This window comes from Stegostoma tigrinum, chromosome 40 (genome assembly GCF_030684315.1).
Source record: "Stegostoma tigrinum isolate sSteTig4 chromosome 40, sSteTig4.hap1, whole genome shotgun sequence".
NCBI classification, from domain to species: domain Eukaryota; kingdom Metazoa; phylum Chordata; class Chondrichthyes; order Orectolobiformes; family Stegostomatidae; genus Stegostoma; species Stegostoma tigrinum.
In genome coordinates, this window is record NC_081393.1 from 17,708,310 (window position 1) to 17,729,925 (window position 21,616).

At 53.1% G+C, this 21,616-nt stretch overlaps 1 protein-coding gene across 1 annotated transcript; it reads right to left on the reverse strand.

Moving 5' to 3' along the window:
- Positions 1–7,245: 7,245 nt before the first annotated feature.
- LOC132206656 (prosaposin-like) lies at positions 7,246–9,852 on the reverse strand. The gene is made up of 4 exons (XM_059641172.1): positions 9,741–9,852; positions 9,358–9,491; positions 8,547–8,624; positions 7,246–7,443 (listed from the first exon to the last, which is right to left on the reverse strand). The coding sequence occupies exons 1-4, from the start codon at positions 9,850–9,852 to the stop codon at positions 7,246–7,248; spliced, it is 522 nt and encodes a 173-aa protein (XP_059497155.1).
- Positions 9,853–21,616: the final 11,764 nt, after the last annotated feature.

Consider the following 21,616-nt stretch of genomic DNA (forward strand, 5'->3'; position numbering starts at 1 on the left):
AAGTTCTTCGCCAAGTGACCGTGTGTGTTTATTTATTACGTTTGCGCCACCAGGAGCTGGACCTGTGCATGAGACAGCATCTACCCGGAAGTGACGAATGCACTTGGGGACCTTCCCACTGGTGTTCGTCTCGAGCAGTCGCTGCAAAGTGCAAAGTGAGCAGAATGCCCACCTCTGGGTAGCGGGTGCCAATGGGTGGGAGCGAGGGATTCTGGACATCGTGGGCGGAGACGGGGAGGGGGGGATGAATCTGTTTAACTCTTTACCGCGGACGGCTGGAGGTGCTGGGCCATTGAAGACTGAGAGAGATTTGTAACCTGGAACGGGGATTGAGGGATCTGGATGGGATAAAGGCAGGAAAGTGGGACTTGAGGATGATCAGATCAGCCATTGAAAAAGAGAGCTGGCACGATGGGCTGAATGGCCTCTTTCTGCTCCGACAGGGTCAAGTATCTCTCCATTTCTCTCCTGGTCAGTGTGTGCGTGATTTTTTCTTTTGCACACGGAAAAGCAGGACTATTTCGGTCTCCCGACTTCCATCCATCGCTAACCCATCATCCTCCTTCCCTGCTCTGCCTCCCACCTTCCACACCCCACCCCCAATGCCCAAACCGACCAAACGCTGCCAGAGAAAGCGGGGCACTTCCCTTTCCTGGAGGTGGCATCGGGATGCCCTACCCTCGCCCAGGTTGGCAGAGGTAGTAAGGGGCATGTGATCGGACCAGGGGTCAGGACAACGCCCACATCTAATGCAGATCCTACAGTTGTACAGGATAAGGGGCGCTCATATATCTTGAGCAGCGTGGGCTTCCTGGCACGATTGTGTGTGTCTGTGTGTGTGTGTGTGTGTGTGTGTCTGTGTGTGTGTGTGTGTGTGTGTGTGTGTGTGTGTGTCTGTGTGTGTGTGTGTGTCTGTTTGTGTGTGTGTGCCCTCCCTCTGCCTCTCTCGGTTGGGTGTGTCCTGTTTTGCTGCCCTCAGGGTAACTTCTCCTGTTTGTACGTGCCTCTGTTTACTCTTGCAGGTGACCGAATATTGTGAGCTGCGAGGCTGGGAGTAGCTTGTCACTGCAGCATTGCCCATCACACGTCTCCCGCCTGTTAGTGCTGTGAAATAAACTGTCAACAATATTCACGCTCAGTGTGTGTTACTGTGTCCACCTGCACCTTTATGGGAAGGCTGTTTACGGGATAGAAGGAGGCCATTCCACCCATCTCGTGTGTACCGTCTCCCGAAAGAGTTTGTCTCCCTGGATTTGAACCCGTCCCCCCACCATGTGCTGAGAGCCCTCTGCCCCTCAGCGTTCTGCAGTCGCTCTCTGCTTCCATATCGCTCTGTCATTCCCTCACCCTTCCTTCCAAGCCCAACCCCTTCCACGTTTTCCCCACTTTATCCTGCCCCCTCCCAGATTTACGCCCCTCCCGCCCACGCCCTTTCCCCGTGCGTTCCAGTCTGCGTCGTCCTCACATCGCCCTCAGCAACGTGCCCTTCCTCCCGATAAAAAATAATCTTCTTTTGGAGGCTGGATTCCAGAGATACAAACGGAAAGTTGCCCGGAATTCTCTGTATCTGTGCACAGGAGAGCAATGTGAAGGTTTTGGGATCATTTGCAACTTTTCTGGCTTTCAGCAGCTCTGAGGAAGGGTTGCCGGACTCCAAACATTACTTCTGTGTTTTTCTCTCTCCCCGCGCACGCTATTCAGTGTCTCTTCTGGGTATATTTTTGCATCATTTGTCAAACTATTCCCCAAAGACTTTGTTTGTCCCATCTCAGGTTCCTTGTGGGAGCCCCAGTCATTACATGACTGGATGTATCCGCTCTGTTTTCCACTGGCCAGACAATCCTCGATCTGTGCCACAGTGTGTTCACCCCAATGCCATCAGCTCCTCCTCTGCATGGTAATCTTCCCTGGGGCACACTTTCAAAAACCCTTTCGGGAAATCCAAACACAGCGTATCGACGGGAATTCCCTTTTCCACCCCCATCCAAGGGGCCATGAACCCAGAGACTCAGGGAACGTTCACGGGGAGCCTGGGCTGGAATCCCGACACGGCAGATGATGGAATTTGAATATGATAAAAGTCTGGAATTAAGAGTCTAACGGTGAGCTTTGTCGGGAAAACCCAAAAATCTGACGGAAATCTGCCATCTTTACCTGGTCTGGGGAGACCAGGCCCATAGCCGTGTTGTTGCCTCTTGGGTAATTATTGTGCGTAAAGTTCGGTGTCTCTGTATCTGAGGAAGGATGTTCTGGCGATGTAGTCTCCATTTCTTCCTGCCTCAGGGTCAGTATTGGTTCCTTTCTGAGGTGATATGCCACAAGAGGACAGAGCTGAGTAAGATGGGGACGGAGAATTTTATCCCATCAGCTTACATGCCAGACCGTGCACTGAACATGTGAGAATATCTCCTCAAGGTATTTCTGAGAGACATCACGGAGGCATCTCCAGTCCAAGGGCCGCCGACTCCACCGAAATGAGCGAGATGGGACAGCATTAGGCCACACGGTTTGCAGTTTGGCGCTGACCAAACCTTCCAGGGCCTCTCCCCGCAAAAACACCGAATCCCCAAAGGCTGAACCAAACTCTGCCATACTTTCCTTTGTCTCCCTCGGGTGAGGCCTCCCTCACACCAGGCTGTGCTCTCTCACACCAACATTGCTCACGGCTGGATGGGAAGCTGTTAGCTCTGGGGCATGGTTAGCGATGAGTGAAAGGACTTTCTGTGTGAGAGAAACCCATTGGTTCCTCACTGCCTGGGTGAAGGCATTTCCACACATCTCAATCCGACTTGGCCAACCCTGTAAACTCTGTACAGGAGCAGAATTAGGCTATTCGGCCCATCAAGACTGCTCCCCTGCTCCATCACAGCTGACATGTTTCTTAATCCAATTCTCCTGCCCTCTCCCCTTGACCGCCCCCTCCTCATGACCCTCTCTATCTCTGTCTCTAAGACACTCACTGACTTGCGCCCCCCCCCACAGCCCTCTATGGTAATGATTCCCACAGATTCACCTCCCTCTGGCTGATGAAATTCCTCCCCATCTCAGTTCTAAAGGACCGTCCCTTCACCCTGAGGCTGTGCCCTCAGGTCCGAGTCTCTCCTACTGAGCGGGAACATCTTCTCCCTGTCCCCTGCATCCAGGCCTCTCAGTGTTCTGTACGTTTCAGTCAGATTCCCCACCTCATCCTTCTCAACCCCATCGAGCACCGACTCAGAGTCCTCACCTGCTCCTCATACAACAAGCCCCTCACCCCCGGGATCATTCTTATAAACTCCCTCTGGATCCCCTTCCAAGGCCAGCTCATCCTTCCTTAGATACGGGGCCCAAAACCACTCTCAATATTCCAAAAGTAGTATTAGCAAATTTGCTGATGACACAAAGCTGGGTGGCAGTGTGAAATGTGAGGAGGATGTTATGAGAATACAGCGTGATACAGACAGGCTAGGTGAGTGGACGGACGCATGGCAGATGCAGTTTAATGTGGATAAATGTGCAGTTATACACTTTGGTGGCAAGAACAGGAAGGCAGATTACTATCTCAATGGAGTCAAGTTAGGTAAAGGGGAAGCACAAGATCTAGGTGTTCTTGTACATCAGTCAATGAAAGCAAGCATGCAGGTACAGCAGGCAGTGAAGAAAGCTAATAGCATGCTGGCCTTCATGACAAGAGGAATTGAGTATAGGAGCAAAGAGGTCCTTCTGCAGCTGTACAGGGCCCTGGTGAGACCGCACCTGGAGTATTGTGTGCAGTTTTGGCCTCCAAATTTGAGGAAGGACATTCTTGCTATTGAGGGAGTGCAGCATAGGTTCACGAGGTCAATTCCCGGAATGGCGGCACTATTGTATGTTGAAAGATTGGGGCGACTGGGCTTGTATACACTTGAGTTTAGAAGGATGAGAGGGGATCTGATTGAGGCGTATAAGATTATTAAGGGATCGGACACTCTGGAGGCAGGAAGCATGTTTCTGCTGATGGGTGAGTCCAGAACCAGAGGACACAGTTTAAAAATAAGGGGTAGGTCATTTAGAACAGAGTTGAGGAAAAACTTCTTCACCCAGAGAGTGATGGATATATGGAATGCTCTGCCCCAGAAGGCAGTGGAGGCCAAGTCTCTGGATAGTTTCAAGAAAGAGATAGATAGAGCTCTTAAAGATAGTGGAATCAAGGGTTATGGGGATAAGGCAGGAACAGGATACTGATTGTGGATGATCAGCCATGATCATAATAAATGGTGGTGCTGGCTCAAAGGGCCAAATGGCACCTATTGTCAATTGTCTGCTGTCTATTGTCTAAATGCAGCCTGACCCAGAGCCTGATACAGCCTCAGCAGGACGTCCCTGCTGCTGTATTTATGTTAGAGATGGGGGAGGTCTCTGAAAGATAAATTGAAACATAATCCCCAACTTGTTATGATGGATTTCTCAGGCAGGGTTGTCTCTTGGTGCACTGACTCAGCCCGATTTCACCCAGCATGCCACATTCTCAGACCGTCAGCATTTAAAACAAATAAAAACACCAATGGAGGGTTCCGCTTGGGAACTCTGCAGCCGAACGGTATCAATGTGGACTTCACCAGCTTCAAAATCTCCCCTTCCCCCACCGCATCCCAAAACCAGCCCAGCTCTTCCCCTCCCCCAACTGCACCACACAACCAGCCCAGCTCTTCCCCTCCACCCACTGCATCCCAAAACCAGTCCAACCTGTCTCTGCCTCCCTAACCTGTTCTTCCTCTCACGCATCCCTTCCTCCCACCCCAAGCCGCACCTCCATCTCCTACCTACCAACCTCATCCCACCTCCTTGACCTGTCCGTCTTCCCTGGACTGACCTATCCCCTCCCTACCTCCCCACCTATACTCTCCTCTCCACATATCTTCCTTTCTCTCCATCTTCGGTCCGCCTCCCCCTCTCTCCCTATTTATTCCAGAACCCTCACCCCATTCCCCTCTCTGATGAAGGGTCTAGGCCCGAAACGTCAGCTTTTGTGCTCCTGAGATGCTGCTGGGCCTGCTGTGTTCATCCAGCCTCACACTTTATTACCAATGGAGGAATTCCTTTTTATTTTCCGAGCCCTTTTGGATCTCCAAGCTTTGCTTTTGGGCTCCCGTAGCTTCTTCAGTGGAGGCTCAGAGTGACTGTCACACAAATTGTAAAGTCTTTGCCTCATGGATTAAAAGCCATGGCCGACAGCAATTGGTGGAAGCGTACAGCGGGCTTTAGCTTCGGCAACGTTCCTGCAGGGAGAGCCACCCTCACCCTCAGCAACACCAGTTCATAAAACACAGGGACCACAGCCATAGCCAGGACCCCTCTCCACCACCCCCTCCCCCCGAGAGGAATGGATTGGTGTGGATGGTTTGGGATGGTCAATAATTTTCGTTAGGAATCAAATCTTCGCAGGGAATGTCTCAGAGTGAGCGATGGTGATATGTGAGCCATTAAACACAAACTGTGAGGGAAAGCAACTGAAAATAAAGAGAATCACACAACAGGCATTTTCACTGAAGTTGCTGGTCCTCAGCCTCAGTGAGAGTTCGAAGCAAAGATATCAGCGTTTTTATTTTGGTTGAATTTCTTTGCGATACATTCTGGGAGAAATGCGTTTCCATGTTCACACGATGCTGTTAGCTCCAGCCGTACCAGTCACAAAAGTAATTTTTCTGGAATAGAAAGGATTGGTCAAAATGCTGGGGGTGCTTCACATTGCTGAAAAATAAGTCCACACATGCCCCGGGATGGTGGCACAGTTTCTACGCTCAGCCCCCCACCCACCCACCGCACACCACCCCAAGTTGGCATCATCTGCCTGGGTCCGTCTCCAATGCCTCAGGCATGGCAGGGCCCATGGAAACAGCTCCATGGAGCATCTCTGCCCTGTATTCCCCTGGGACCCAGCAAGAATGGGCACCATATTCTTTGGGCATTGCTGGGACGTGCCCAACTCTGCCCAATGCCAGGATGTGCTGGGGGTGTGAGGGGGGTGAAGGGGCAATGTCACCGTGAAGGGGGCAAGGGTGTACCAGAAGTTGTGGGGGGGGTGGGGGATAGGGACGAGGTGGGTAAGGGTGTACCCTCAGGGAGCTTCAGTTGGTCTCCATTGGCATATGGAACCAGTTAGTGCTGCAGGAGAAACAGCCCACGGGGCACAGGCATGTTACTGGTGACTCCAAGGGGCACTGGGACTGGTCTGAGCCCCCGGGTTACCCTGACAGGTCATGGAAGGCTGTAATGAGGCCATTCGGCCCATCGGTGCTACTCCCCCATTTCTCAATCCCACTCTCCCCTTGACCCCCCCTCACTCCTCATGACCCTCTCTATCTCTGCCTCTGAGACACTCAGTGACCTGCCCCCCGCCCCACAGCCCTCTGCAGTAATGATTCCCACAGATTCGCCTCCCTCTGGCTGAAGAAATTCCTCCCCATCTCAGTTCTAAAGGGCCGTCCCTCCACCCCGAGGCTGTGCCCTCAGGTCCGAGTCTCTCCTACTGAGCGGGAACATCTTCTTCCCGTCCCCTCTATCCAGGCCTCTCAGTGTTCTGTACGTTTCAGTCAGATTCCCCCCATATCCTTCTCAACCCCATCGAGCACCGACCCAGAGTCCTCACCCACTCCTGATACGACAAGCCCCTCAACCCCAGGATCATTCTTGTAAACCCCTCTGGACTCCCCTCCAAGGCCAGCTCATCCTTCCTTATATACGGGGCCCAAAATCGCTCCCGATATTCCAAACGCGGCCTGACCCAGAGCCTGATACAGCCTCAGCAGGACGTCCCTGCTGCTGTATCGTAGCCCCCTCTCGAAGTGAACGCTAACACTGCATTTTTCCTCCTAATTACCAGCTGAACCTCCATGTGAACCCGAAGGGAATCCTGAACTGGGACTCCAAGACCCTTTGTGTTTCAGATTTCCGCGGCCTTTCCCCGTTTAGCAAATACTCTGCACCTCTCACCTTCCTGCCAAAGTGCATAACCTCGCACTTTCCCACACGGTATTCCACCTGCTACATCTTTTCCCCCTCTCCCAGCCTGTCTGAGTCCTTCCGCAGCCTCCGCACTTCCTCAACGCTGACCTGTCCCTCCACCTCTCTTCGGGTCCTCTACACAGCTGCTGTTAACATGTTAACTGTGAGCGTGAAAGGAATGAGATCAGAAAAGGATAAAATCAGGTGAAAGGGTAATAAATCTCTGGGATCTGAGGAAGATGCTAACTGCTGAAGACACAGTAACCTATTCAACATCAGGCCTTATAATTTAGCTTGATTGGCAGCCTGTGGCCGAGACATTTTCTCTTCTCTCCCCAGTGAATAGCAGCGATATAAATCTGAACTTACACGACACAGGGAGGCATGCTCCTTGGATGAACACCAGTACCACGGTCCCCAGGTACATTTATCTCTTCCAATGTTAATCAACTGCTGCTTCTCAGTGCAGACCCGCAGTTGCTGTGAATATTTCCACAAAGATGACATTATCAGGAGCACAGCTCTCTGGTCAAGCACACAGAGCAAAAGCTGCACTGTTTAACCCCAAACAGGAAGCAGCAGTGGACTGGAGTCAATGTGCTCAATGTTTGTACTTTTAATGAATATGTTCTCAATCTTTGTTTTGATCCTGCACCCATTTTTGAGGATTGAGTCTATAAGGATAATGCTTCACTGGAACAGCATTTATGATATCTATATCATGCGTAATCAGTTCCCAGCTTGTTCCCATTTATCTCTCCATCTGATGGTATTAACCCTCTCAGACCATTTTGATTTTCACTTGGAAGGTAACTCAATAACTTATCCCAACTTTTCCTTCAATGTCAAATTCACTTTAAGGAATGTCAAATTCGGATCAATCTGGTTTGGGGCTCTTCACTCGGAGTTGTAAGAAATGCCACATTCTCCCTTTGCTCTCCTTCCTGATCGAAATACAGTCGGAGCATATTCAGATGACACACTGTGGGTTCTCCCTCTGCCTGGGGTTTGTATCAGCTCATTCACCTCATTCAGTTTCCTGTCGGTTTGATAAGGCCGACTAATGGCTGGCCCTCCCACCGGGACCGACACTCATGCTTTATCACCATGGGCTCGATCTGAATTCAAACCAATCAAGGGACAGGATAAGGCCATTCAACCCTTCGGCCCTGTTGACTGCACCACAGGCTAATCCGCCGCCTAGCGCCACAGGCCCCAGCCCTCGCTAAACGGAGCACTTTCTCTCAGGGTTCAAACTGAAAACTGATACGGTGCCTACGACCATCTGTGGGAGTGAGTTCCGAAACCTCTGGAATGGACTGGGGCCTAGTCCTCAGACTGTGTCCCACCAGCAGGCTGCAATGGAGCGACCGAACTTCACGGGACACTCTTTGTCACTCAGGTTATTGTCGGGAATTTCCTGGAAACTCTCGCTGATCTCAATGTGAAGCGGCAGAGGGCAGGAGGAGGCCATTTGGGCCACTGACCCTGTGCTTGCCCTGATCCTGAATTGCTGTATCTCCCTCCCCTCCCTCTCTCTCTGACAGACGCAGTGTGTTGGACACTAAGCCTGAGATACTCACCAAGCACAGATTGTGAAAGCTGGGATCCTCTACAGCTTCGGTGATCTCCTCCTTGTGGGATTGAATAAAATCCATGCACTGTGCAAAGCAACCAGGAGAGAGGGGCAGGGGGTGGGGGGGGGGGGGTGCAGTGAAAGAGAATAGTTACTGCCCTGGGCATTCGCTGGATTCTGTCGGCACGACCGAAACGTTCTCACAGTTTTCACACAAACTCACTGAGACACGACGAGAGAGAGAGTGACAGAGAGAGAGGGAGAGAGAGAGAGGGGGGGAGAGAGAGAGAGAGAGAGAGAGAGAGAGAGAGAGGGACAGAGAGAGAGGGAGAGGGAGAGAGAGAGGGGGAGAGAGAGAGAGAGAGAGAGAGAGAGAGGGACAGAGAGAGAGAGAGAGAGAGGGACAGAGAGAGAGGGAGAGGGAGAGAGAGAGTGGGAGAGAGAGAGAGAGAGGGAGAGAGAGAGAGAGAGAGAGAGGAGAGCAGGAAAAGGCAACAACAACTTGTTTATTCGTTGCACCTACATAGCGCCGACAGGGCGAGCATGACCCACCGAGGCGATTTGCAACCGCGCCCACCCCCCCTTCAGACGAGGCAAATGTTTGACCCCGAGGTACGGGCCCCGAGCGCCTGGCACAGGTCCCCACCAACGGGGTCGGCTCGGAGCGGGGTCCACACAAATGCGCGGCCGGGGCATCGACCACAGGCTACACCCTGCCCTATATTGGTTTGGAGGAATCTGTACAGTGCTCCAGATGTGCTCCCTTCCCCCACCCCCATGCCCCCAGCACCTTCCATCTCGCTCTCGCTGGGACTCACCAACAAACTGGATTCGTGGGCGTACAATCTGCAGACTTCCTGCTGCAGCGTTCCCATTTCCACACCTTCCCTCCAAAACGACTGGAGATTGAGGGAGATTTCCTCACACAGCTCACAGGTCATCGTCGGCTGCGCTGCATTGCAGGGAGACGGGAGAGGCCCGGGTTAAACAAGGAAGATTTCCCGACAGACAGAGTTGAAAGTGTCGCTCTCTCGCGTGCGCGTTCTGCGCCGACCCCAAACAGAACCGAAGTCCTGGCGAATCCCGGCGAGAACACGCCCTCGGCTCAGGTACTGAGGAGCCGCAGACCTACACGGACAGTTGGAAAGCGTGAGCCTGCGTTGAGCCCCTTGATCCCTCCCCTTGGCGTTCGGATACCTACCCACATCTCGCGTCTCCAGCCTGCGGGGGCAGATGGCCCAGTGGCTGCAAATACCACCCATCGGCTCTTCATCCAGCAGCAGCCTGGTCGTCAATTCCCCGACTCTGCCCATAAAGTCAATGCACATCCTCTTCCAGCTTCCCAGCAGGAAGCGACAGGCTCTCCTGAAGAGCTTTGAGAAAGGAATGCAAAGAGGCGAGGAGAATGTCAAACATTGCAGGGAACAACGTGGGCCTCTCCTGGCAATGACGCTGCGTGCGTTTCCGTTCCCCTTTGGCGAAACCCACCAACATCTCACAAAGTGTGTTTGAACTTTGTCTCTTCACTGGGAAACGCTCCCGCGGCCGGTAGAGCTGGCGAAATGGACCAGGGGCCGACCAGGCACAAAATCGGGACAAGGCTCTGACGGCCAGGTCACCGTTTGGTTTCAAGCAACCACAGGCCGAACGGATTCAAAGAGTCGGATTTTGCCCCGGGAGGCTGCTGTTTCTATCGTCGCTTGGAATCTCTGCTCCTGCACTGCAAAGGAAACCCTTCTCCCTCTTTTCAATACCACTCGCTCAGCGAGGGAATACCCAGGGAAGCACCGGGGTCACAGGGATCTGGCTGTGCACGTACCCAGGTCCCTAAAGGTAGCGGGACAGGGCTAGAGAGCGGTTGGGCACTTACCATGTCATGGGCCAAGTGCTGGGAGTCTGGGATTGGAATAACGAGGTGGTTCGCACAGACTGGATGGGCCGAGTGGCCATTCTCAGTGCTGGAGATCTGTGGCTGTAAGGCTCTGCCTTTGAGACACAGATTCCCAGGTGTCGCATTTCTCCGGTTTGCCTGGATAGGGTCACGGTTACCCCGGGTCACTTACCCGGCCTCTGTTTCTTGCCAAATACTTTCTCAGCTTCCTCACCACATAATTGCAGATTTTGCATCGAAACCCGGTTCTGGGAAACGCTCCCTGTTCAACCGAAACGGGACGACAGTTACATTTGGGAGCGGGGCCCGTCAAACCGGGAGGCTCAGGATGGAATATTGTCCCAGATCCCACCTTCCCCCCAGCGCACACACACAGACACACACACACACAGACACACAAACACACACAGACACACACACACAGACACACACACACAGACACACGCACACAGACACACACACCCACACACAGACACAAACACACACAGACACATACACACAGACACACACACACACACACAGACACACACACACGCACACACACACACACACACACACACACACACACACACACACACACACACACACACACACACACAGACACACAAACACACAGCCTGCAGTGAGGGGCTTCCCAATAAAATGCCGAGGGATCAGTCAGATTTATTCCCTTCCAGCTCCAACCTGCACTGACCCGTCTCCCGTCTTTCCCGGTCGGTCGTGCCCTGTTTGTTTGCATTCCCCATCACCAAGAGGGCGGCCGGCAATTGTGTGAGAAAGCACACGCTCTTTCTGTTGGGTGTACGGGGATGGGAATGGGGCTGGCGCTATCCCAACTCATTCCGCCTTCACCCCGTGTTGTCCAGCTTTTGTTGGCGGTGGGGGGATGGGGACAAGTGACAGATCCTCGGCCAACAGGATTGATCCCACTGATTTCGGGGGCTCCTCTCAGGACATCCTTCCCAGACCCAGGTCACCTCCGAGCTCGCAAATTCCGACCAAACCTTCCCGAGCCGAAAGGGATCAGCCGCTTTCCCGTTTTAAAGCACAGGGGCCCAAAGCGGATGTTACCGTGGCCTGGTGTTACCATTTTGGAACCATTTCTCTGGTTTGTGGGGGTTTGTCAATATTGGGTCAAAGATCGACCTCAGCAATCCCGCTCCCACCCTCCCCACCCACACATTTCCCCGCAATATGCCTCAAATTTGTTCCCTCCAGGCTGCAATGAGAATGAACCTTACCATAAAGTTTTGGCCAATTCCAGTGTAAACCAGAGACGTTTCATTAGCCAGAGCCTCTTCTTCCAACACAGTGTAGAAGCCACAAGGCGTGCAGAGTTTCACTGGATCCTGGGGGATTCCAGAACAGAAGAGGGATTTGTGAGTGTGACATTAGACGTGCTGTCAAATTCTCCTCCCACTTTTAAACCACGTTCGCTCTGGGGCTGGGATCTTATGGCGATTCCCAAAACGCAGCAATCCTTGGGAAATGCTGGTTCGGAAACTGTTCGTTTCCACAAACCGTCCACAATTTTAAATCGGAATAAAGTTCAAATCGGCACACGGCCGTTTCTTAGCAATGAACACAGGCCCTTGTTCAGGGCAGAAAGCAGGTCTGCGCTCGCTCTCAGTCTGGGCCAAAAAACCCGGGGCGAAACGGAGAATGTTGTGTTCTTTCTTCACGCAGAAGATTCTCAAACTTGTGACAAGGCTCGGATCAGTTATTGAGGAATTAATTATTGCAGCACATTTGCAAAATCAGAATCTCATCGCGGAGAGTCTGTGTGGCTGTGACAAAGGAAAATGGTGCAGGGCTCATTTCTGAGGGTTTTCCAGGAAGTGTCAACCAGAGTGGATAAGGGGGAACCAGGAGATGTGCTGTAATGGTGTTTCCAGAAGGCGTTTCCTGAGTAACCTCACAGAAGGTTAAGCTGTAAGGTAGAGCGCACAGTGTTGAAGGTGGGTTATTAGCGAGCGCAGAGAATTGGCTCATAGACAGTAAGCAGGGAGTGAGGATCATGGGTTATTCTTCAGCTCAGTGACACAGGGACTGGTGGTGGGGAGTCGGGGGGTCAGGGGTGGAGTTTCTGCAGGGATCAGTGCTGGGACACAGCTGTTTACAACATCTAGCAATGAAGGGAATGTACTGTCGGCAAATTGGCATTGACACAGAAACAGGGGGAAAGGCAGATTGCAAGAGGGTCACAAACAGTTTACAGAGAGATAGCGAGAGGCTACACAATGGGGCAAAAAGTTTTCAAACAGAGAGTAACGGGGCAAGTTGTGAGGCTGGTCATTTTGGAAGGGAGGGCGAAAGAGCAGCGTATAATTTCAATGGAGAAAGACTGCAGAAAGCTGTAACAGCAAGGGGACATGACTGGGAGGGGGATGTACTTGTACATGAAACACAGAAATCTCGCACACAGGGACAGCAGGGAATCGGGAACGGCCAATGGAATGTTGGCCCTTATTCCGGGGGTTTGAAGAATAAGAGTAGGGAATTCTTACTGCAACTGGACCAGGTGCTGGGGGGGACCACATCTGGAGAACTGTGAGCAGGTTTGGTTCCCCCCCCATATTTAAGGAAAGATATCATTTCACTGGAGGCAGCTCGGAGAAGGTTCACTGGGACAATCCTCGGGGATGGAGGGATTGTCTTGTGGGAAAAGACTAAACAGTTCAGGACTCTGATTCTCTGGAGTTTAGGAGGATGAGAGGCGATCCCATTGAAACATATCGACAGGGTCAATGCTGAGAGGGTGCCTCCCCTCACGGGAGAGTCTAGGACCAGAGTGCACAGCCTCAGAGTGGCTGAGATGGGGAGGAATTTCTTCTCTTGGTGGTCGGGGGGTTGGGTTGGGAGTCTTTGGGACAGAGAGCTGTGTGGGTGGGGGGCAGGGTGTACATTTAGGGCAGAGATCAATAGGTTCTTGAACAGTCGGGGAGTCACGGATGGGGGAGAAAGGGGCAGGAAAGCGGGCGTGAGGAATGTGGGATCCTATTGAAAGGGAATAGGGAAATCCCTGGAAATTACAGACCAGTCAGTCTTACATCTGTGGTCAGCAAGATTTTGGAAAGAATTCTGACGGATAGGATTTATGACTATTTGGAAAAGCATAGCCTGAGTAAGGGGAATCAGCATGGCTTTGTGAGGGGCAGGTCATGCCTTACAAATCTTTTTGAGTTCTTTGAGGAAGTCACGAGACAGGTTGATGAGGGTCGAGCAGTGGATGTGGTGTACATGGACTTCAGCAAGGCATTTGATAATGTTCCCCACGGCAGGCTCATTCATAAAGTCAGGAGGTATGGGACACAGGGTGATTTGGCTGTCTGGATTCAGAATTGGTTGGCTGACAGGAGGCAGAGAGTGGTTGTAGATATAAATATTCTGCCTGGAGGTCAGTGCTGAGTGGTGTCCCGCAGGGCTCTGTTCTGGGCCTCTGCTCTTTGTAGTTTTTATAAATGACTTGGATGAGGAGGTTGAGGGGTGAGTTAGTATGTTTGCTGATGACACAAAGGTTGGAGGTGCCGTTGATAGTATCGAGGGCTATTGCAGGCTTCAGCGAGACATTGACAGATTGTAGAGCTGGGCTGAGAAATGGCAGATGGAGTTCACCCTGGATAAATGCGAAGCGATGCATTTTGGAAGGTTGAACTTAAATGCTGAATATAGGATTAAAGGCAGGATTCTCGGCAGTGTGGAGGAACAGCGGGATCTTGGTGTTCAAGTGCATAGCTTCCTCAAAGTTGCCACCCAGCTAGATAAGTTTGTTAAGAAAGCATATGGTGTTTTGGCTTTCATTAACAGGGGGATCGAGTTTAAGAGCCGCGAGGTTATGCTGCAGCTCTACAAAATCCTGGTGAGACCACACTTGGAATAGTGTGTCCAGTTGTGGTCGCACTATTATAGGAAAGATGGCTTTGGAGAGGGTGCAAAGGAGCGTTACCAAGATGCTGCCTGGACTGGAGGGCTTGTCTTTCGAGGAGAGGTTGACTGAGCTCGGGCTTTTCTCTCTGGAGAGAAGGAGGAAGAGAGGTGACCTGATTGAGGTGTACAAGGTAATGAGAGGCATGGATAGAGTCGATAGCCAGAGACTTTTCCCCAGGGCAGGATTGACTGCCACGAGGGGTCATAGTTTTAAGGTGTTAGGAGGAAGGTATAGAGGAGATGTCAGAGGGAGGTTCTTCACCCAGAGAGTTGTGAGCGCATGGAATACTTTGCCAGTGGTAGTCGTGGAAGCGGAGTCATTAGTGACATTTAAGCGACTGCTGGACATGCACATGGACAGCAGTGAATTGAGGGGAATGTAGGTTAGGTTATTTTATTTTTGGATTAGGATTATTCCACGGCACAACATCGTGGGCCGAAGGGCCTGTACTGTGCTGTACGTTTCTCTTGAAAGGGGTAGCAGGGTGGAGGGGTCGAGTGGATTGCCCCCGCCCCTATCCCTTGTGCTTTTATGGGATATCCTAACTACATTGTGGCCTATAGGCATTGAAGGGATCTGTGATCTACTTACCCCACCGTCCTGAAACGCACGAAGCACAAGCGGGATCTCAAACTGATGCCTGTTCAGACACATTTGTCGTTGGGGGCCAGTCAATTCCTCACAGGGTCTGGTGCCTAATTCTCTCAGGCGACTCTGTAGAGAAAAGGAGCTGTGGGGGTCATGGGCGTGGAGCACAAAACGTTGCACACAATCTGTCCCTCTGTACCGTGCAATCTCACAAACGGCACGAGGCAGGATCAAACATCCCCAAATAAAACACACAGCCCAAAGCAGAGCCTGTAGCTTCACTGAAGGCACAGAGCAGCATTCGGGCTCCTGCAGCCTGGGCATGTTCAGGTTCTGTTTGGGGATTATTCAGTGGGCGCTGACCCACTGAGGGATCTGCTCTCTCTCTGAGTGTCTGAGACCCCAGTTTTGGGGGGTGCGGGTAGGTGGGTGTGTAGGGAAGGGAAGGGGGAATGGAGCCAGTCAGACATTGCTGCATTTCCCTGGGGAGGGGTGCAGGAGCGAGGGGAGGCACTGGATGAGATCCGTGAGGTTTCTTGGATGTAGGGAAGGACCTGTTTATGGTGACCAGGGGACGATGGGGGCGCTGCTGTACGTTACACGGTCAATGTGTATCAGACCAAAGGGGCTGCTCTCTCATTACAAAGAGAGAGACGCCCGGGGGTGGGTATAAACCTGGGGCGAGGGGGTCACCATGCCTCAGATGACGGAGGAGGTTGGGAAAGGTGAGTGCTACCATAGTAAGCACAGCCCATGTTGGGAATCCAGCCCAACGCTGTGATCACAAACCAGCAAATTACTCCCCTCAGCCTCGGAAAGCTGGATAAGGGTCAGAATGCATACCGCAAGAGCAGGGTCTTCCAGCAACCGCTCCCTTTGTAACAACATTTCACTCTTGCAACGCGGGTCAGACTTTGTCTGAAACACATAAGAGGTATTGTCAGGGGAATTGGTGATTTAATCCATTTGTGTGTGTGTGTGTGTGTGTGTGTGTGTGTGTGTGTGTGTGTATGTGTGTGTGTGTGTGTCTGTGTGTGTGTGAATGTGTTTGTGTGTGTGTGTGAATGTGTGTGTGTCTGAGTGTGTGTGTGTCTGTGTGTGTGAATGTGTGTTTGTTTGTGTGTGTGTGTTTGTTTGTGTGTGTGTGTCTGTGTGTGTGTGTGTATGTGTGTGTGTGTGTGTGTGTCTGTGTGAGTGTGTCTGTGTGTGTGTGAATGTGTTTGTGTGTGTGTGTGAATGTGTGTGTGTCTGAGTGTGTGTGTGTGTGAATGTGTGTTTGTTTGTGTGTGTGTGTCTGTGTGTGTGTGTGTGTGTGTGTGTCTCTGTGTGTGTGAATGTGTGTGTGAATATGTGCGTGCCTCTGTGTGTGTGTGTGTGTCTGTGTCTCTGTGTGAATGTGTGTTTGTCTGTGTGTGTGTGTCTGTGTCTCTGTGTGAATGTGTGTTTGTCTGTGTGTGTCTCTGTGTGTGTGAGAGTGTGTGCGCACGTGAGAGTCAGATTCACTCCCCAGATTCATTCCCTCTTCACCAGATTCCCCTCTCTCCCCAATTCAACCCTCTCTCTGTCCCCGATTACCCCCCATCTCTCTCCCTGATACAACCCCCTCTCTACCCCCGAACATGCCGTGTATCTCCCCGAAGGCCCCCCACTCCCCGTTTCCCCCCACAACAGTGTATTGTCCCTCTCTCTGTTACCACCCTCACTCCCTCCCACACTCATTTGTAGTGGGTGAACCTGCAGAAATTCACCAGAAACACTGTCAGCACCTTCCAGACCCAAGGCTATGAGGGGACACCACAGGGAGCCACCACAGAGCCCTCCTGTGGCTCGAGGCATTTGATTAATGTCATTACACACTGTCTGTCTCACAGACACACACTCACAGACACACACACACACACACACACACACACACACACACACACACACACACACACACACACACACACACACACACACACACACACACACACACACAGTAATCAGACTGAGCCCAGGGTTGGGGGTGGGGGGAATCCTCCAGGTATACTCCTCCAGCCAGACCCAGGTTCCCATCGGCCCAGTGTGACAGTGCTCCATCCTGGATCGCGAACAGCTTTATTTACAGGGAACCAGGCGCGACAGGAACAGGAGCTGGATCCGGGAATGACGTGGATCAGAAAGGGGGTTGTAGACGGGGCACCAGGTTTCCCTTGGACTGATGTGAGAGGAAGGCAGTGTTGGGGGACACTTACCCAGCTTTGATCCTCGCCGCAGATCACCGGCTTGCATTCCCTCACCTGTCGGCACGAAAGGACATACGGCAGGTTTCGGCAAGTGTTGCTGGAAGGTGCAGGACACAACGTCCTCTTCGATGTGAGAACTGAGAGAGATTCAGATCCAAACACACACATAAGCTCAGAGTCACTTTCTCCAATACCCCTTCGCAGTGAACACAGCTCGATCCCATTTCCACTTTCCAAGCTGTGACCAGGGGCTGCACGAACTCAGTGCCGATCCCCGAATCCCTGGGAATGAAATTCTATCCATGAGGAGGACACAGAGACTGCATCAGTTGGGATGGGATTCTCTCGAGTTGAGAATCACATAGAGACTGACCACGTTCTGACGGGAATGTTCCTGCAGTAACTATGCTCCCTGTTTCTTCCCACAGTTTCCAGCTCGATCCCTTTCTCCATGCGCTCCCAGACCTGCTGCCAGTCTCCAGCTGTCTCCATTGTCGCTGATTCCCCTGTCGAGCAGGTAGAGGCCGTTTGGCCCATCATATTCACACTGACCCCAAAAGCGCATCCCTCCCTATCCCTGTAGCCCTGCATCTGCTGTGCCTGACCCACCCAACCCCTGGGCACTATGGGGGCACTTCCCAATGGCCAACCCACCCTAACCTGCCCACCTTGGGCCTGTGGGAGGAAACCCACGCAGACACGGGAAGAAGGTGCAAACTCCTCGCAGACAGTCCCCCCTCCTCCCCCCCAGGGTCCCTGGTGCTGTGAGGCGGACACGCCAACCACTGAGCCAGCGCGCCGCCCCACGTTGCAGACCTTCAGGATCTGCAGCATTTCGCTTTGTGTTGGCAACAGAGCTCGCCTGTGGCCGAGGGTCGCCGACTCTCTCGGGGGACGAGGGCGAGACTCTCGACGGCACCAGCTTCAATCGACCCTCAAAGCCGAACCAGAACCTCGCAACATGCAGCGAGCAACAACAACTTACCTTCGCATAGCATCCTCAGTGTCACGGGAGGTTCCCACGCTGCGGGGAACATTGGAGATGCGACCCTGAGCAGCAGCAGGGCAGTGGGCTCCCCATCAGCATCAAAGCAGCGGGACAGGGACAAATGCTGATGGCAGGGCATTCCCTGGGGCACATCCGCCCCCCACCCCCCGTCACAGCACTAAAGAGAAAGAGTTTTCACCAGGAGCCTTACCCGGAGAGAAGCAGAAGAGGAGGAGGAACTCAAACACAGCCATCGCCACTTTCAGACTGTCAGAGCCACACCGACTCTCACTGCTATATAGCAGGGGCTAGCCCCGAGCGCAGGCTTCACTGGCCAATGGAAGGAGGGGGAGCTCAGTAACAGAGGGAAAGGTGGGCCAGCCTCTTACCCTGCCAGGCAGGTACCCCCCCCCACACACACACACCCACACACACACACACACACACACACACACACACACACACTCAGGTCTGTCTGCCCTGAAAGTGGTTCCACTCACTGGCCCAATTAACCCTCAATGTCAGGAAGGAGCCCCTGCTGTGGGTCAGGGACATGCTCTCCTTTCCCATATGAAACATTATCGGGAACCTACTGGCCACGATGGCCAGAGAGCCCAAGATACACTCCCCCACCCACCTCATCTCCCATCCCAGCTCCTTCAACACTCCCTCACAAATCCCCCATCGCTCCCATTTGGGAAAACTGAGGGAACGGGATGTCGATCAGCCCCGAGCTGGGAGCAGTTCGCGTTTGGGATGATATTGCTGCCCCTTTGCTGGCATCAGCTTCAAATCCTGGGACTCCCTCCCTGAGGGCACAGTGTGGGGGTCCCTACAACACACAGAGTGCAGCGGCTCACTCCTCCCACCTTCTCAAACGGGGGCAAGTGGGAAACGGGGCAATAAATGCCAGGCAACACGTTCCCATTCGAAAGGAGGATCAGCCGAAACAAACATGGAAGCGAGACAGAGGGAGAGAAACAGAGTTCCTGTTTGGATCTGGTGTGAATTTCCCTGGGGAGGGGTTGTGGGGGGGAACATGCTGAGGGTGTGTGTGGGCGTCACTGATGAGGTCAGGCCTGGCTTTGCCAGCCTCGAGGCAGCTTCACGCTCTGTGCCCGACAAAACACCAGGCCGCGGCGCCACTCAGCAGCTCGGTCCCGGATCTGAAGCTGGAGGGGGGTCACTGACCCCTGGCACTGATTGTCCTTGGCATCCGGGACTGGCACCTGCTGGTGGTGTCGGAGCTGGCACATGGAAAGGGACGTGGTGTACCCATTAGTCATCGCAGTGCCCAACGCTGCACCTCCATCATCCCCAAACCCAGGGCGCCCACATCCTGACTGGAATGGACCCCCGGATTGTCGGGGAGTGTCTCGGATTCCCGCCCTCCGGACTGAATCCCAGTCTGCATCCTCTGCGTTGTTGTATAATTAGCGGCGTCCACTCCACACCAGTGGGAAGCAGATTTGTTGAGTTAGCCCCAAGTTTCTTCCCACTTTGCCCAAACTGGGATGGATGAGTTCGCGGTCGTTTTGACATGAGTCGAAGCGTTGACTCTCGTTTTCACTCGTCAGGCTTGCTGAGATCGATCGATGCTGGCACGTCCGTCCCACCATGCACTGGGCAAGCTCAGGAACCCCATATCGGGCTGCACCAAAATCCCTATTTTATCTGAGCGTCTCAGAGCGATGCAGCTGTTAGCAGCGAGGGATCCACATCTCCTGTTGAAACTGCGTCTCTGGGAGTTGCAGCTGTGATGGCCTGCAACCTTTCAGCTCAGGGAGTCGATGGAGCCAAACTCGGGAATGCTCCGATGAGCCGTTTCAAGTCTTGCTGGCGAGAAAGATGAGAGCAGGATGAGGATTCCGAACAATGACGGAACCCAGAAGAATATTTTCGTCCATCTGTCACGTTCTCATCATCCAGAGAGCGGTGAGCCTGTGGAGTTCGCTCCTGGAGAACGCAATCGAGGTTAAAGCATTGTGTGCTTTGAAGCTCATTTGGAGGATAGAGAGAGGGAGGGTAGGATTAGGGATTATCATCTGCGGCCATTAGAAATGGCGGAGCGGGCTCAATGGGCAAATGGGGTTTAATTTCGAGAAATGTGAAGCATTGCATTTTGGTTAAAGAAACACGGTCTTGGTGAAAATTTGCAGCTCGGGGTGCGAAGGTGGTGGTTCACTTGCAGGGCTGTGGTGGGCAGACGTTTTGTCCCCATTCGAGGCAACACCATCAGTGTGAGCTCTCATCACAGCGTTGGTGCTCCGCTCCGTTCCACGATCCTCTGGGCAAGTCAGAGGACACAGCAGACACCAGGAACTCAACCCTACACCCAAACTTGGCGGCAAATTTCACAGCTCCGGCCGCGTAAGGTCACGATTGTGCACAAACCTACGTCCGACAGCGCTTTGTCAAAGAGCGAAGACCCCAAACCACAGGGGACCGGACGCTGACGCGATACACAGGATCCCACGCAGCGAGTGGAGCAAACGGTCCACCGGCCAAACGGGGAGGGAGCGGATGACCAGGGCACCCAGTGAACAGGCACAGCTAAAGTTCACTTGTCTCCATATGCACAGACTGGGATAGAGTGACCGCACTGGGACAGAGTGACCGTACTGGGACAGAGTGACCGCACTGGGACAGAGTGACTGTACTGGGACAGAGTGACCGCACTGGGACAGAGTGGCCGTACTGGGACAGAGTGACCGCACTGGGACAGAGGGCTGTACTGGGATAGAGTGACCGCACTGGGACAGAGTGACCGCCACTGGGACACAGTGACCGTACTGGGACAGAGTGACCAGACTGGGACAGAGTGACCGCACTGGGACAGAATGACCGCACTGGGACAGAGTGACCGCCACTGGGACACAGTGACCTTACTGGGACAGAGTGACCAGACTGGGACAGAGTGACCGCACTGGGACAGAATGACCGCACTGGGACACAGTGACCATACTGGGACAGAGTGACCAGACTGGGACAGAGTGACCGCACTGGGACAGAGTGACCGCACTGGGACAGAGTGACGAGACTGGGACAGGGTGACAAGACTGGGACGAGTGACTGCACTGGGACAGAGTGACCGCCACTGGGACACAGTGACCATACTGGGACAGAGTGGCCAGTCTGGGACAGAGTGACCGCACTGGGACACAGTGACCATACTGGGACAGAGTGACCAGACTGGGACAGAGTGACAGCACTGGGACAGAGTGACCATACTGGGACAGAGTGACCATACTGGGACAGTGTGACTGTACTGGGACAGAGTGACCGCACTGGGACAGAGTGACGAGACTGGGACAGAGTGACGAGACTGGGACGAGTGACTGCCCTGGGACAGAGTGACCGCACTGGGACAGAGTGATCACACTGGGACAGAGTGACCGCACTGGGACAGAGTGACCGCACTGGGACACAGTGACCGTACTGGGACAGAGTGACCAGA

What these genes read in the sequence shown, in the direction of transcription:
- LOC132206656 (XM_059641172.1), bottom strand. Translation starts at nt 9,852, where the DNA reads ATGGGCAGAGTCGGGGAATTGACGACCAGGCTGCTGCTGGATGAAGAG. An exon ending in GCTGGAGACGCGAGATGTGG is followed by an intron (nt 9,492 to 9,740) that starts GTAGGTATCCGA and finishes CCTGCAATGCAG; the next exon opens with CGCAGCCGACGATGACCTGT. An exon ending in CCCACGAATCCAGTTTGTTG is followed by an intron (nt 8,625 to 9,357) that starts GTGAGTCCCAGC and finishes TGCTTTGCACAG; the next exon opens with TGCATGGATTTTATTCAATC.